At 41.8% G+C, this 18254-nt stretch overlaps 1 protein-coding gene across 2 annotated transcripts in view; it reads right to left on the minus strand.

Moving 5' to 3' along the window:
• Positions 1-18254, minus strand: part of SUFU (SUFU negative regulator of hedgehog signaling) — a 113643-nt gene that overhangs the window by 61840 nt on the left and 33549 nt on the right. For both annotated transcript variants that reach the window (XM_012770020.2, XM_012770009.2), the window contains exon 3: positions 11293-11429. In XM_012770020.2, the coding sequence (XP_012625474.1) occupies positions 11293-11429 (137 nt within the window). The remainder of the gene's footprint in view (positions 1-11292; positions 11430-18254) is intronic.

Below are 18254 nucleotides of genomic sequence, written 5' to 3' on the forward strand. Positions count from 1 at the left end.
AATATTTTAGATTTTGAAGGCCATATAGTACTTGTCATAACTACTTGACTCTTCTGTTATAGCACAAAACAAACCACAGGCAATAACATAATGGGCATGGCTGTGATCCAACAAAATTTTATTTACAAAACTAGGTGGCAATCAAGATTGGGCCTGCAGGCTGTACTTGCCAACCTCTGCTCTTAAGGTTTAAGTTTTCCCTAAAAACATCTAGATTTATATATTGTCTAAATCATTTAAATTTTAGGGCACAAACTCATTTCTGAGGGATTGGCCTGTTTTTCTTCAGTGGCATAGGAACACAATCTTTCAACTATTAATCCAAAATCTTGGGAAAACAGAGAAAGCAGGGGTTGTTTTCCCTTATAGTTGGTCAGTATCACTAACAGATGAAAGGGAAAATATTTTACAGATCCACAGCAACCAGAAAAGAGGATAAATCAGGCTGAGGGAAAGTAAATGTCAGGAAAATCAAAAAGAGTATAAGGAAGAAAAATGACATTAATATAGCTAGGCAGTTCCATTTGGCTTTGGTTAGCTAAAAGCGACGGGCAGCTTATCCAAACCAGGAAACAAGAGAATTCGACAGATCTCATTGGTAATGATGGAACATCTCCTTTCAGAAAGCTCTACTTGAGGCAAAGATATTAAGACCACATACACTTGGGACATCAGAGAGAAGAAAGCCAGGTGAGCTGTAGATGAGAAGCTGACCTGCAGCCTAGCAACGTCTTACCTGGGGACACGCTCTGAGCTCCTCACTCAATCTTCCTGACTTCCTTCACTCACCTTCAGGGCAGGGATGAGGAAGCAAAGCCTGCTCTATCTCTTCGATCTGGGAAGAGAGCCCTTTGGCATGCTGTTGAGCACAGTAATGCTGAGGCTGCTAACACCGCATGAGAGAAGACAGGTCACCTCCTTATGCTGGAGAGTCTCAGGGGATAGCAGGCTTGGGACAAGATTATCCTGCATTCAAGGACCCAAGGATGAGAATGGCAGAGCTGAGAAGAACCCATGACTCTGATAGCTGTGCTCCAAATTGCTGCAGCAGCCCCTGGCCACTTCTGGGCATGAGCCATACTCAAAATGCAAGCAGAAAGACTCAAACATTTCAAATCCAAGCACATCTTAATTTAAAAAGAAAGAAAAAAAAGGATTTTCACTCCCCACACTGGCCATTTCACCTTACTCCCTAACTCACTTGCGTAGCTTTCGATTGCCCTTAGAATCAAATCCAGGGTCTCCTTAAGGCTCAGCATTTTCCCCTCCCTGCTGGGCCTCTAGCTTTTCCTGAGACCTTTCCTCTTCCTCACCAGCTCTAGCCACAGAAGCTTCTTTCAGTTCCTCCTCTTTCCCTTTTAGTGATCTTATGGAATCGAATATTTATTTCCCTACTTTTTCAATGTCTATCTCTACTACCTAAGGGCAGTAGAAAGTTTGTTCCACACAGCTTATCCAGCATCTCAAAAAATAGGCAGGCCGGGCGCAGTGGCTCACGCCTGTAATCCTAGCACTCTGGGAGGCCGAGGCAGGTGGATTGCTCGAGGTCAGGAGTTCGAAACCAGCCTGAACAAGAGCGAGACCCCGTCTCTACTATAAATAGAAAGAAAATTAATTGGCCAACTAATACATACAGAAAAAATTAGCCGGGCATGGTGGCACATGCCTGTAGTCCCAGCTACTCGGGAGGCTGAGGCAGTAGGATCGCTTGAGCCCAGGAGTCTGAGGTTGCTATGAGCTAGGCTGCCGCCATGGCACTCACTCTAGCCTGGGCAACAAAGTGAGACTCTGTCTCAAAAAAAAAAAGAAAAAAAATAGGCACTTAAATAAAATAAATACAACTGATGAAAAAGAGCTCCTTTCCTCCCAAGTTCTTGCTGTTCATTTAAAATGGATCCTTGAGGCCAGGTGTGGTGGGTCACGCCTATAATCCTAGCACTCTAGGAGACCGAGGCGGGCAGATTGCTCGAGGTCAGGAGTTCAAAACCAGCCTGAGCAAGAGTGAGACCCCCATCTCTACTATAAATAGAAAGAAATTAATTGGCCAACTAATATATATAGAAAAAATTAGCCGGGCATGGTGAAACATGCCTGTAGTCCCAGCTACTCGGGAGGCTGAGGCAGAAGGATCGCTTGAGCCCAGGAGTTTGAGGTTGCTGTGAGCTAGGCTGACGCCACGGCACTCACTCTAGCCTGGGCAACAAAGTGAGACTCTGTCTCAAAAATAAATAAATAAATAAATAAAATGGATCCTTGGAGCTGAGAGGCTACAGCATGCAAACCAGGCTGGCCTAGAGGCTCAGCAGCTACAGGAAAAGTGACACTATTGGTGTCTTCCCACTGGGCTACCTACTGCACCGATTAAGTAAAAGAATGTTAAGTGCCTAGGATAGTATGGTGCTCAATAGCTAGTGTTTTATTCACTTACTTTTAACTATAGAAAAACATGTTTTAAAAAAATGGCCTCAACAGGAAAACTCTGAACTATATGTGTTAGCTTTAGGAAAAGCAGAAGGAGGCAAAACTCAAGAAAACTCTACAATTCAGTGAGGCTCCATATATAAAACTTGATCTGCTATCTGGTAAAGTCTCTCTGACTTCAGGAGCAGGCTGTGTCCTTAGCACTTCCAACTTCAAAGACAAGAAGCATGATGGATGGATTCCTGGGCAGATCTAAACTGTACCATACCCTATATAAGAGCTTACTGATCTTTCCTAATCCCAAATGTGTGTCATTTAGCATGTATTAACCAATCTCTCAAGCCAAGTAACCTAAGAAAGGGGACTGATTCAAAGGATTCAGTAGAGTTCTTTGTTGCTATAAAAATACTTTTTTTTTTTTTTTTTGAGACAGAGTCTCACTTTGTTGTCTAGGCTAGAGTGAGTGCTGTGGCGTCAGCCTAGCTCACAGCAACCTCAAACTCCTGGGCTCGAGCGATCCTTCTGCCTCAGCCTCCCGAGTAGCTGGGACTACAGGCATGAGCCACCATGCCCGGCTAATTTTTTTTTTTTTTTTTTGAGACAGAGTCTCGCTTTCTTGCCTAGGCTAGAGTGAGTGCCGTGGCGTCAGCCTAGCTCACAGCAACCTCAAACTCCTGGGCTCAAGCGATCCTCCTGCCTCAGCCTCCCGAGTAGCTGGGACTACAGGCATGCGCCACCATGCCCGGCTAATTTTTTGTATATATATTTTTAGTTGGTCAATTAATTTCTTTCTATTTATAGTAGAGACGGGGTCTCACTCTTGCTCAGGCTGGTTTCGAACTCCTGACCTCAAGCAATCAGCCTGCCTCGGCCTCCCAGAGTGCTAGGATTACAGGCGTGAGCCACTGCGCCCGGCCCAATAGTATTATTTTAATAACATATTCATTCATCTAACTCCCCCTCACTTAAAAAAATCCTTCAGCAATGGCTATTAACATGTAAACATATAAAATGTTCATTTCTCTTAACCTAGCATTCCCACTTATAGGAATTTATCCCACAGAAATACTTAGGCAAGAGTATAAAGACATATAAGGATGCTCACTGCAGGTTTGTGGTAGGAAAAAACTGGAAATAACCCAAATGCCCAACAATAGAAGACTGGTTAAATAAAGTATAGTATATCTAGATACTAAAAAAGTATAGAGTTAAAAAGAACATACCAACGTGGAAAGATGTCCAAAGACATTAAGTAAAAAAAAGCAAGCTGAAAAACAGTATGAAAAGCAATGATACGTCTATCTAGAAAAGAAATAATAATAATTCTATATAGAAAAAAAATCTTAAAATAGGAACACCAAAGTTTTCTCAGTGAGGGAAAGAATTATGAGGGATTTTCACTTTCTGTGTCATATATTTCTAAGTTTTAGATATAATGAGCAAATATTTCTTTTATAAACAGTGGAAAGGAGAAAAAGTGGTGTTTTTTGTTTTTCTTAAATCTCTCTTGGCATTAGAATCTATCAGTATCACAGAGTTCAATCAGCCATGAGCTCTCACAGTTCAGGAAAGGTCCCTGTTCACATGGTGCTATCCTGTCTCCCTCTTGGGCCCGACTCAACGCATGTCATGAGGTTGCCATTAAACTGCAGCAAGGGAAGGCACTTGAATTTCCATGGTGTCAGTTACAAGGCTGGGGGCGTGGCGTGCTTCTCCTAAAAACTCAAGTGAAATTGCCTTGGAATTTGTGGTTAGGGCCTACCAATGGCAAAACTAAGAAGATAGTCTCTCCAGCAGAATTCTAAAGTGTACCTCAGAAATCTAGCCCTGCTGAGTTGGGGAATGGTTTTCTTTCTAATGAAACCCAGAGGATGAGGGGTGGGGGAGCAGCCACTGGCAATCTAAGGAGAAAGAATAAACTGATCATAAAATTAAAAGGGAATAGGGAAGTAAGAGAAACTGACTGCAAAGTATTACAGGAAAGGCAGACATTGAAGTGCCTACTGGTAAAGTTACATATTTACTGCAGAACTTCCCAAATGATTGATACCAGGCTAGACTGGGTTCTAAATCTGCTATAGCAGGTAAAATGACAGCCACCCTCTCCTCATGGAATATTCTCTTTCTACATGATACTTCTGTACTGGCCCAGCATCCTGATCAATATGAAAGGCTCCTCAGATCCTAGGCAGGGGGGTAAGCTTCCTAGGTACAAGTGGCAGATACTGTGTTGCCCACCTATGGCCACTCCCCTCCTTACTAACAGAACCCTAATTTTGTTTTTCTGACTTTTCATGGCTGGGCCCATTCCCAGCCAACACGGTAATCTCAGTTTCTAATGAGATGCATGGGGACATCAATGAGGGGTGTTCTGTGGAGGTTTTAACTGATCTTTAAAAGAGACACAGGAAAGAGATGTTTCTTTTACTGCTTGTGGACTCTGCCAGGTGTGATTCCAGGATGCTAGGGATCATGACAGCATGAGGAAACAGAATATGAGGAAACCAGTTTAAAAAGACAAGCTAAAGTGCTAAGGAAGGCAGAGCAGAGAGTTGAAAAGAACTGAGTCCTTGACAATGTTGTTGAACAGATGACAACCAGCCTGGAACTGTCTCTCCTCCAGATAACCTGCTATGAAAGCTAAGTGCCTTATTATTAGACCATTCTCGTCAGGGTATTTTATTATTTGTAGTCAAAACCACGCCAACAGATACAACAAAACAGAACAAAAGTTATCCATTCCACATACACCTCCGCTAATGGTTTGACTCCCAAGTCTAACTGCACTCCAAGATTACTGAGGTAAGAGACGTCCCTACAGCCCCATGGGAGCAACTGATTTTGCCCACCCAGAGACATAACAATTATTTCTCTGCCAGTGGTTGCCCTTTGCTTTAGATGAATTCCTTCCCACTCCTTGTCCTTGGAAGCGAGGAGCAGGGAGGACTTTAAACATAAATCTTGGTGTTCCACCTGGACCACCATCACCAACCAGGGTGGTCACATGGGTCAGGCAGAACTAACCTGAGTCCTTCCCCTGGGACCGATGTAGGAATGTTAAAAGTAAAAAGCCTTCTGCCTGCTGGGACTACAAACCAAGAGAACCTGAAACTATGAATGGTGGTGTTCCTTTTTCCAGGCACATGGGGAGAGTCAGTCTGTAGCACAAGACCAATATGCAGAGAGTCATAGCTATAGTCATAGCCCTGAGGACATTGCTTAAACATATTAATCAAGCCACACCAGAAACCCTGATTGGGTTCTCCCAGTTTTCTGAGCCTATTAAAGTCTGTTATTGTTTAAGGTAGTTTGAGTTGGGTTTCTGTCATTTTCTTATAACTAAAAGAGTCCCAACTAAGATAAACTCTAACCTATTCATTTTACTCCCACATCTGGAAGCCTTAACCACCTCTGAATGCTCTTCTGTCCTTGGTTTCTGTCATTTTACTTCCTTTTCTCTCTCACTCAGTTTCCATCCTCTGAGAAAACCTACCAAAGAATAACTGTCCTCCAGCAGGTCAGGGCTAAGTTTCAGGGCCTGTGTAGGTCATCCTGCAGAGCAGGCTTCAAGGCTGCCTTGCATGGCCACATGCTAGCTGTGGGCACTGCCGCCGCCCACCCCCTGCACACCTTCTGAGTTGCACCATTCCTCTTTCCTCTGTCTCCCTTGCCTTGATACTATTTCCAAGCCTGGAAGGTAAAACTGTGGATGCTATTTAGATCTGGAAAAGCAGGTCTAAACATTCCACTTGATTATACTGCTTGGCATGTTCTCACATGCAAAGGGGTGGGCAGAGTCCTCCACATAAAGTCACCGGGCTTAAGGCAGATGGCACAAGCAAAGCAAGATCATCATACAGAATTACGATGCTATGTACACATGAAGGTCTATCTGTGTACACATCAAACATAAAATATACATGATTCTGTATAATATGTACATGTGTAATTCTTGTAAGTGTAATCACACAGAGTAATGTCTCCAAGTCACAAGGGAGGTTCTCTACAGTATCAGTTGAGTGTGCTCTGCTCTGAGAAAACCTGACAGGCCTAAATTCAATTTTACAAAACATTTTACAGTAAGGGCTAATTATTCACAGTTTAAAAAGACACTTCAGGCCAAGTGCAGTGGCTCACGCCTGTAATCCTAGCACTTTGGGAGGCCGAGGCGGGCGGACTGCTCGAGGTCAGGAGTTCAAAACCAGCCTGAGCAAGAGTGAGACCCCGTCTCTACTATAAATAGAAAGAAATTAATTGGCTAACTAATATATATATGGAAAAACTAGCCAGGCATGGTGGTGCATGCCTGTAGTCCCAGCTACTGGGGAGGCTGAGGCAATAGGATTGCTTGAGCCCAGGAGTTTGAGGTTGCTGTGAGCTAGGCTGATGCCACAGCACTTACTCTAGCCTGGGCAACAAAGCGAGACTCTGTCTCAAAAAAAAAAAAAAAAAAAAAAAAAAAGACACTTCATCTTTTTTTTTTTTTTTTTGAGACAGAGTCTCACTCTGTTGTCCCAGCTACAGTGCCATGGTGTCAGCCTAGCTCATAGCAACCTCAAACTCCTGGATTCAAGTGATCTTTCTGCCTCAGCCTCCCTAGTACCTGGGACTACAGGCGCGTGCCACCATGCCCAGCTAATTCTTTTTGTATATATTTTAGTTGGCCAATTAATTTTCTTTCTATTTTTAGTAGAGAGTGGGGTCTCGCTCTTGCTCAGGCTGGTTTCGAACTCCTAACCTTGAGCGATCCACCCGCCTTGGCCTCCCAGAGTGCTAGGATTACAGGCATGAGCCACTGTGCTGGCCAAGACATTTCATCTTATTAAAGGATTTACTATAAGGACTCACTAAATTGCCTGTGCACTATTGCATTTAGAATAGGATTTCATTTGCAAAGACTTCACAGGCAACTGCATAAGTCAACTACATAAAGCCAATGAGCTATATCTGAACTGAATTTTGTTTTGGTTGTATAATGTGATATACAAAATAAAGTAATTTTATTATTTAATTTTATTACTTTAAAACTATTACTAGTTTTCTATGTGTGAGCAAGACAATGGTACCAAATGTCATGATGTCAGCTTAGGCAGGCATCTGATTCAGGGACATGCAAGGCATTTCCTAATAGGCTTTTGCTGTTCAATGGGGCGATCTTTCCTGTTACTACAAAAAAAAAAAAAAAAAAAAAAGGAACAAGGTACCTACCTTTTCCACATAAAGTTTTTTAAGACTGAATAATAAGAATAATTGCAGGTAATACTTATATAGTACTTACTGTGTACCAGTAAATAAAACACTGTTCTACTGAACAATAATGTAGGATATAGTACTTACTATGTATCAGTAAGTAAAACATTGTTCTAAGTGTTTTACAGGTATTCCACTCATTTCATCCTCTCAGTGACTTCACGCACAGTTACTATTACCCTGCCTTACAGATGAGCAAATGGATGTACCTGCAGCCCAACGAGGCAGTAACTGGTAGAGCTATGAACACAGGCAGTCTGGGGCCAGAGGCCACACTCTTAAACTACCATATCATGCTGCCAACCTGATCTGGCAGTCACGTGCAGGATGGAGAGCAGTGCAGGGGAGAGGAGTGGAGATGAGGGCCTACTTAGACTACTAGCAACGAGTTCAGATACATGGTGCTGAGGACCTGACTATGCAGTGAAACAGAAAAAAAAAAAAAATGAAAGGATGCTGCTGCTGGAAGTCAGGATAGAGCAAGGCTAGTGACTAAAAGGAGATACAAGGGAGGTTTCTGGAGAACTAGTATGTTTTGCAATTTGGGTGCTAGTTACATGGATGTTATTTGATTTGTGAAAACTCATCACTCTGTATAGTTATATGTATACTTTTTACATACATATTTTTGTGAATAAAAAAATTAAAAGATGAAAAGGATGAATTTAAGATGATTTTGGTAATATTATGAATGGCATTTGCCCTCCTCTATTTTGCAGATATTCCAGAATGTCATTATTTTAAGCATCAGCAGTATGTCTAATACTGAGGGAGGCACCATGGAGCACTCCCCACAGCAATCATCTATGTGGATGATTCTCATACATCTCCTTGTCCAGCCTGAGATATCAGGCAGACGAGGTGTCAACTGAGTCACAGGCAACAAAGCATCATGGTTCACAGGTGCTATTAGCTGGGCCTGGTGGCTCATGCCTGTAATCCTAGCATTCTGGGAGGCTGAGGCGGAGGATTACTTGAGGTCAGAAGTTCAAGACCAGCCTGAGCAAGAGCGAGACCCCATCTCTACCAAAAATAGAAAAAATTAGCTAGTCAACTAAAAATAGAAACAAAAAATTAGTCAGGCATGTGGCGAGTGCCTCTAGTCCCAGCTACTTGAGACGCTGAGGCAGGAGGATCGCTTGAGCCCAGGAGTTTGAGGTTGCTGTGAGTTAGGCTGACATGACAGCACTCACTCTATCCTGGGCAACCAAGAGAGACTCTGTCTCAAAAAAAAAAAAAAAAAAAGAAGGAAAGTGCCATTAAGAGTTAAGAGCTGCACTGCCTGGGTTCAAATCCTGCCTTTGTTCCTACTAGATGTATGATCTTGAACATGCTACTTATTAACCTTTCTGCATTGTCTTGCTTTCTGCAACTGTAAAGCTGGTATAACAGTGCCTAACTCACAGGGCTTGTCTGCATATTAAATGAGCACTTATAGCCATACATGGCACACATGACATACTACTAAATGTTAGCTCTTATCCTGATCAAAATGTAGACCCATGGCCATGATCTATCTTAAATCATTACCATTTACTTTGATCATTTTCCTATTATTTAAATAATTTACTATTATTCCCTACCACATTCTAAAAGATTTTTTAAAGTATATTTGTTTTACCTATTATTTAAGTAGTATAAACATATTACAGAAAATATGGAAACAGAAAGTCAAGTGTTATGCTTTTAGGAGTGTAGTCACCCTGCCCGATTCTGAAGTGCCTACAGTGATCTGCAGGTACACACTACAGCAGTCACTTGAGAGCCACCATAAGAGGAGATATCAGTGCCAAAGGTAATGCAGTGCACATTAGTCAACATATACCCAAGAAATGGCCACAATTTTTATTTTATTTCGAAAATTTCTAATTCTCTAAAAAAGTTAAAAGAACAGTATACAGTATAATGAATATCCAAGTACCATTCACCTAGCTTCACAATTTGTTAACATTTTACCACATTTGCTTTCTCTTCTCTCTCCACACACAGACGCTTTATTTTTTTGCCAAATTATTTGACAATTAAGTTGCAGACATCATGTCATTTTATCCATAAATACTTCAGCCTTTGTCTCCTAAGAACAAGGACATTATCCTATATAACCATAATATCATAATCACACCTAAGGAATTTCACAACAGTACAATACTATTACCTAATACACAGTCTACATTCATATTTTTGCAACTGTCCTAAAAATTACCTTTTTTTAAATTCAGGATCCAAGCCAGATTACACAGTACATTTAAATTATCATGTTTCTTTTAATCTAGGACAGCCCCCCTCCCTACCCATTACTTTTTTATGTCTTTCACACCATTGACATTTTTGGAGAATCCAGGCAGTTGTCTTATAAAATGTCTCACAATCTGGATTTGACTGTTTGTTCATTATTCCGTTCCAGTTAAACATTTTTGGAAAAGTGCTACATAGTTGATGTTTCATACTTCACATTGTAACACATAATAATTTGTTACATTATTAGTGTTGCTACCTTAGATCATTTAGTTAAGGTGATGTCCACCCAAACTTTTCCACAGTTAAAGGTATTCTTTTTCTCTTCTTCATAAGTAAGTAATCTCAGGAGTGATTCTTGAGACTATCTTGTTCCCCAGCAACCCTTTTACCCTGTGGTTTCAGCAGCCACTGACAATCTTCATCTGAATCAATGATCACATTAGTAGTTACCAAATGGTCACCAGTGATGTTTACTGTGTGATGAAATGAACAAATCAAATCAAATCCTATTATTATCACTGACTTGTGCTATAATTTCAGAACCATTTCAGAACTAATTTCAAAAGTTCATCTGCTCCTACCCGATAGTGGTTTGTAACACTTGTTTTACATTTCTCTGATCTCTATCCACCTGAGCAGGTACACATATGAATGCACTGGCTTAAGCAGTACCCAGAGAGTAACCTCAAACTCCTGGGCTCAAGTGATCCTCCTGCCTCAGCTTCCCAAACAGCTAGGACTACAGCCACCATGCCTGGCTAATTTTAAATTTTTTTTGTAGAGATAGGGTCTTGTTATGTTGCCTAGGCTAGTCTCAAACTCTTGGGCTCAAGCAATTCTCCTGCCTCAGCCTCCTAAAGTGCTAGAATTATATGCAGGAGCCACTGCACCTGGCCATTAAATAATAATTCTGACTGTCAACATCCTGCCTGATTCCAGCTCCCCCTTCACCCCATAAAGGAAGAAATTTCTGGCAATTCTTTTTCTCATTCTTCCCCACCCTCTACTGTTAACCCAAGCCTCAGCCAAGATTAACATGTGTGCTTGTGGCCACAGAAATAGAGACAGCTAGGCCACTGGGAGCAGGGAGGAAGGACAGTGCTAATTACAGCAGACTACAGCAAGGGTGCAAAGCATCAGAACAATGGCAAGAATGCCTACTTGCTGCTGGAGAGCACAGTGACATATCTCTCCCTGCCGTGGCCCAGGTAGCTTTTCACCCAGGAAATACTAGGCAAAACAAGACACCATCATGGTACAACTGGGGTATAGAGCTTCCAGGAATGGTCACTCCACAGATATCAAAATATATCTGCAAGTTCTCAAAGCCAACCAAGATCATAGCAAAAGGACAGGCATACCAGTCAGCTCCTGGACTCCTACCTGACTGGAACACATATCGGGCCAAGCCCTGCATTAGCTCTGCTGGCCACGTTGGTGGGGCAGACTCCCCTGTTTCTCTCTTCAGACGAAATGTCAACTCAAAGCCAAAACCACTAGGTCCGTCTGTTCCTGTAAACCTGAAAGAAATAAAAAGCAAATGTTTTAAGTTCAATTACTCCCTTAAAAGTCAAAGTTCCCCCCTCTTTTTGGTGGCCTCAGCATGTAAACTCTCTATTTATAAGATGTGAGCCTTCAGAGGAGAAAGAACCTCAAAAACCTTTAAGGATCCAGAACTTGTGCCTGGCCCTCCTGCCAGCTACAGGTACATGTATATGACCCTGGCCTGGCCAAATCCCTCTGCTGGCACTCTAAATTATGAATTCCAAATTTTGGGGCTCTGGAACATTTCTTCCAGTATGACCAAGGCAACATTTCTGAAAATCTTCCTTGTTTATGCTGCTTATTCCTTCAACTATTCATAAGCACCTACTATGTTCGCTAAGAATACATATCCTTTGAGCCACCAACAAGGCTATTTGGTCTGGGAGGATGAGACCCTTTCACCACTCCGAACTCCACTATGCCCCGCAAGGGTATAACCTTTCTGAAACCCAGCACACAACATACACTCCTCAATCAGCACATGCTCTTCCTGAAACTTGGCACTCCACGTGCACTCTTCACTGGCTGGAACCCTAGAGAAGCACAGTTTGCCCTCCCTTCCCATCCCTCAGGGACCCAGAATGATGAGAATTACTGCTTCTGTGGCCACAGCTCATCAAAGTGTCAGTGAGATGAGGTAGGAACACCTGCCTCCCTATCTGCAGGTAATATCCAGGAGCCCCAAGTCTCTGGGAAGTCCCTGAAATAGACTTCTGCCAGAGAGGGCAACAATGTGGACCAGAGAGTTGGGCCTGGCTGGTGGGCGCCACAGCTCCTCAGGGAAGGAAGCATCCAGGGAGGGGTTCCTGAGAGCTACATGAGATTTGCCAGCATGGGAAGGGTTAAAAATTAAAATACATTCATGATATAATTTTCAGTAATTATATCTTATACAAACATGAACCACAATGATTATACACATGTAAATTCCATAGCAAACAAAGACAAATCATAAACTAAGATGATAGTCAAGACCTCCTTTGCTAGCCAAGCTCCTGGAACAGGAGATCAGAGGTGAAAAGGGCTGATGATGCAGTCAATGCCCAACCCTGGCATTCCACGTGGCATCATTCCTTCATCATTATCACCCCCAAGAGGCCAGGCTGCGAGACTGGATAGAAAGAGATTTCAAAGTCTCAGAAGCTGACGTCAGTCTTAGCTTTGTGCATCTGGGTGAACCCAGCCTTCCTGCACTTGGCAGGAGAAAATCACCTCTGAGAAACTAAGTTCTAGGCCGGGCGCGGTGGCTCACGCCTGTAATCCTAGCTCTTGGGAGGCCAAGGCGGGCGGATTGCTCAAGGTCAGGAGTTCAAAACCAGCCTGAGCAAGAGCGAGACCCCGTCTCTACTATAAATAGAAAGAAATTAATTGGCCAACTGATATATATATAAAAAATTAGCCGGGCATGGTGGCGCATGCCTGTAGTCCCAGCTACCCGGGAGGCTGAGGCAGAAGGATCACTCGAGCCCAGGAGTTTGAGGTTGCTGTGAGCTAGGCTGACGCCACGGCACTCACTCTAGCCTGGGCAACAAAGCGAGACTCTGTCTCAAAAAAAAAAAAAAAAAGAAACTAAGTTCTATGGATTGAAAAGGAATCCTTACAAATTATCATGATCAAATCCAATTATATTTAAAGGAAGTATCCATGGTTTGCATTTTCCCTGGCTATCTAGCAAAGTGGGAAAGCAGAATCCATTTTGAGGGTACATATGTGGAATTCTGGAGGCCAGGCTAGAAGAAGATGCTAGAAAAGATACAACGTAAGCTATTTTATTTCCTTGCTGAACTGCCCTGAGTGGGGTCAATTCAGTGCAAGAAGGCTGAGGGAGGCCAGGCGCAGTGGCTCACGCCTGTAATCCTAGCTCTTTGGGAGGCCGAGGCGGGCGGATTGCTCGAGGTCAGGAGTTCAAAACCAGCCTGAGCAAGAGCAAGACCCCGTCTCTACTATAAATAGAAAGAAATTAATTGGCCAACTGATATATATATATGTAAAAAATTAGCCGGGCATGGTGGCACATGCCTGTAGTCCCAGCTACTTGGGAGGCTGAGGCAGGAGGATCGCTTGAGCCCAGGAGTTTGAGGTTGCTGTGAGCTAGGCTGACGCCACGGCACTCACTCTAGCCTGGACAACAAAGTGAGACTCAGTCTCAAAAAAAAAGAAGGCTGAGGGAACAGCTACTGAACTAACACTGAAAGGGCTGCCACCCTGGAGGGGCAGGTTTGGGCAAGGGTGTGAAAACCTGGGGTAATGCAAGATTGAAGTTAGTTAAAACTCTGTAAAAAGAGATGGGTCACTAGGGCAAAGGGAAGATTTCAAGCAGCCACCAATTAGAAGCAGCTTTGTAAAATGTATTAGACCATTACTCCAGGGCTTTCATCTTGGGCCAAGAAAAATACATGATTTCTAACCGCAAAAACTTGAGAAACAGACTAAAAGAAACATGTTCCTCTTGGGCTGCACAATGGGGAGAATGCTCAGATACGGAGATAAATCACTGGATCATACGCATCCATACAGCACCACCTCACTAAGGAAAGCTGTGTGCACACGCACATTAGGTGTGCATGTGTGCATACCCACGTGTACACCATCTGCCTCCACACGGGGTGCTTTCTGGGCCAGCTCTGTGGTGGGCAAGCCAGGCCTTGCTTGGCTGGGTGGGGATAGGGTTGGCCAGATGGTCTCCACCTGCGTTTGATTACCACCCACAGGCTGGCTGGACGCAACCTCTAAACTCTGAAACATGAGTTTGGAATGGCCCAGCCTCAGGGTAAACACACAACCTAAAGCCTGTCAGAAGGTCTCTTTTTCAAAGAAGGCTGACCAGGCGATAGCCAAGTGACAAGATCATTCAGTCTTTAGTCTCCTGGAGCGGCCTGGCTTGGTCTGGCCTTGCTCACGTGAAGGCTTCTCTAGCCAAAGTGGTTTTGTCTAACCAGAGATTGAAGCCCCTCCTAGGGAGCAGCTGTCTCTCACAACTTCCAAGAAGGGAAAGCAGGAGGAGAAATTGGCATGTGCTGCAGAAGGTGGGATCTGAGTCAGAGCAAAGAATTTTTCTAACATGGAAGTCTGCGAAAATACTGGCTGGTAGTCAGTGGGGCCAGTGGAAATTGTTTCTGGAGGGATTTACAAATATATATTTTCCTCAGTCTGATAGAGTGGGGGTGAAAGGGTTCTAACTGTCTTATTGTGGAAGGATGGATGAGATGGCCTCTCAAGATTGTTTCCTGCTCAGGAACCTCTGGATCCTGCTCACTGGGGTGTCCAGGGGAGAGGTTGGCTTTGTCCTAGCAGTTTGGTGAGCTTAGCCAATGGCTTGCCAGCCTCAAGAGTAACACTGAACCTGCCAACAAGAACATGTGCTTTAAATCCTAGACACACAGCTGCCCACCATCAGAACCTGCCCAAAGGTCTCCCCGAAAACACCTCACTAAGAAGGTATCCATCAGCATCCAAGAGGCCAAAAATTACTGCTAAGTCTAGGCAGGAGATAAACAGAAACCCAGGAGAGACTTTCTGGAGGAAATATATAGCTGGGGACACAGAAAGAGCTGACATAAAAGTTGGCGTCTCAGGCTTAACACCATTAGTTATTATTATTAAGGAAATCCAAATCAAAGCCACAGTGAGATACCATTCTACACCCTCCATTATGGAAGAAAAAAAAGACAGATAACAAGTGTTGGAGAGAATGTAATAAAATTAGAATACTCATACACTGTTGGTGGGAATAAAAATGGTGGAGCTGCTTTGGAAAACCGTTTGGCAGTTCCTCAAAAAGTTAAAGAGAGTAACCACATGACCTAGCAATTACACTCCTAGGTATACACCCAAAAGAACTGAAAACATGTTCACACAAAAACCTGTCAACGGATGCTGTCATAGCACCATTATCATAATAGCTAAAAAGTGGAAATAACCAAAATGTCCATCAATTGAGGAATGGATAAACAAAATATGGTATACCCATATAATGAAATATTACATAGCAATAAAAGGGAATGAAGTACTGATACATGCTACAAAATGGATGAACCCTAAAAACATGCTAAGTGAAAGAAGCCGGATACAAAAGACTGCATATTATATGATTCCATTTATGTGAAATGTCCATAATAGACAAATCCACAAGGGACAGAAGTAGATGAGTGATTGCCAGGAATGGGGGTAAAGAGGGAATGGGAGTGACTGCTAATGGGTACCAAATTTCTTTTTGGGATGATGAAAATGTTCTGGAATTAGATAGTGGTGATGGTTGTATAACCTTGAGAATATACTAAAAAATCACCGAATTGTACACTTTAAAAGGGTGAGTTTCAGCTGGGCACAGTGGCTTACGCCTGTAAATCCTAGAACTTTGGGAGGCTGAAGCAGGAAGATTGCTTGAGGCCAGGAGTTCAAGACCATCCTGGGCAACATAGTGAAACCTCATCTCTACAAAAATACAAAAAAAAATAAAAATAAAAATAAAAATTAATCCAGGAGTTTAGGGCTGCAGTGAGCTATGATTATGCCACTGCACACTGTACTCCAACTTCAGTGACAAAGTTAAGGCCCTATCTTTAAAAAAAAAAAAAAGGTTATTTTCCTGGTATATGAATTAAATAAAAAAGAAGTAGCATCTCATGTGTGCCTAAATGGCTAGGGCTGGGGAAGGGCCAACCACACCAACTAAGCCAGGTCTTTATCTTGCTCTACCTATTAACAGCCATTATGATTAACTGCGCACCTAAGTTTGAGGCCTTAGATTAAGCACTTCTTCTGTGTCATATCATTTTTCTAACAATGCTATGACTCAGCGCCATTGTTATCCTCATTTAACCAACATATGAGAAACATTGAAGGAGTTTAAGTAATATTCCATAAGGCACAGAACAAGCGATAGAACTCAGACTTGAGGTCTGACTCCAAAGCCCATATTCTTATTGCTATGTGACCACAGACAAGATATTTAGGTTCTCTGTGCCTCAGCTTCTTCATCTATAAAATGGAAATAGCAGCAGGAACTATTTCTCAGAGTTGTTCTGAGGATTTAATGTTTAGAAACAATGCCTGAAATACGGTAAGCATCATATCACTCACAATAAGTGAAGGAAGCCAGTCACAAAAGACCATATATTGTATGATTTCGTTATATTATCTGATAAACAGTATAATTTATAATATATAATATAAATTATATTTACATTACAGGAGATGTCCAGAAAAGACAAATTTATAGAGACATAAAGGAGATTAGTGGTTGCCAAAGGCTGGGGGAGTGGAGACAGGTGGGGAGTGACTGCTAATGTGAATGGAGTTTCTTTTTAGGGTGACAAAAAAATGTCTATACTTAGATTATGGTGATGGTTATGTAACCATAAATATACTAAAAATCATTAAACTGTACAGTTAAAATAGGTGAACTGTGTGGTATGTGAATTATAGCTCAATAAATGCTTTACTGATTTTTTAATTTGGAAAAAACCCAAAAACCTAAAAGAAAAAAATTCTTAAACTACAAATAGATATAGATAGATATGGATATATATATCTCTTAAGCATAAGACAAGATGTTCAACCTCACTCATAATAAAAGAAATGCAAATTAAAACATTGAGACACCATTCTCACCTATTAGATTGGCAAAAGTTAAAGAGTATGATATTACATTCTACTGGTGAGGTTGTAGGGAAAAAGTAAGCCAAGTAACTTTTGTACACAGTATGTTGACCATGTATCTTCAAGCTAAAGACAAAGAGAACAGTTAATAAATATTCCACTCTAGTTAATAGATTTATTTTTTGAAGTAGTATGTATGGGTTAGTAATTCTGAAACTACCTTTGGTGTAAATGTATTGTAGATAATGGGAGCCAGGTTTCTCTCATTGTCAGGAAAGTTAAAAATAGGTAAATACATGTCAGAGTGAGAAATATATAAAAAAGCCACGCTAGACTGAACCCAATGGTATACTTTTAGAATTGGAGGTATCAGTATGGACTCCTGGTATGTAATAGAGAGACAGATATAGAGAAGTGTGTGTGTGTGTGTTTACTTCCCAGTTCTTGCCACTGAGAGCAGTGACACTCCAATATCAATGATAATACCTAGCACACTTGGATCTTGTTTTCTAAATACCATTATCCACTAAAAGAAACCAGGGCACTGTAGATCAATGGCTGATTCCAGGGCTGGGAAAGCACAAAATGGCTCTGGAACTTCATGTTGCCCCACAAAATAAGGAAGTGCTCAAAAGAATGCTGGGAACATGCCAAAAGTAGGGAGAAGCCAAATTGAAGGGCTCTCACTAGCCAAATCTAGGATAATCAGAACATCAAATTAAAGGACATTAATAAATTATAACCTATTAATTAAAATAAGAATCTGTGAGTCCAGACTGATTGTAATGGTCCTAGAGACACTAGCTCTATAGATTTTGGACTCCATAACTGCATGAACCAATAATTTGTCATAAATCTCTTTATATATCTACATCTATATTATGTATATGGATTATATAGATAATATAGATATATAGATATGTATCTCCTATTGGTTCTGTTTCTCTAGGTTACCCTAATACAGAGGTATAAATAAATGAATAAATAAGTAAATATGGAGAAGAAAAAGCTCTTCCTTATAGTAAAATCTCAATCTCAATTAATAAATGTACATGCAATCATGGAATTAGAAATTACCAGCTGACAACCATCATAATAATAAATGATTCAGGCAAGAATATCAATGGATGCTAAAACTAGTGGGTAAAAAATCTGATGAGAAACAAGATGTTGACATAGCCTCAAAATGCCTTCACACA

This window comes from Microcebus murinus, chromosome 14 (assembly GCF_040939455.1).
Source record: "Microcebus murinus isolate Inina chromosome 14, M.murinus_Inina_mat1.0, whole genome shotgun sequence".
NCBI classification, from domain to species: domain Eukaryota; kingdom Metazoa; phylum Chordata; class Mammalia; order Primates; family Cheirogaleidae; genus Microcebus; species Microcebus murinus.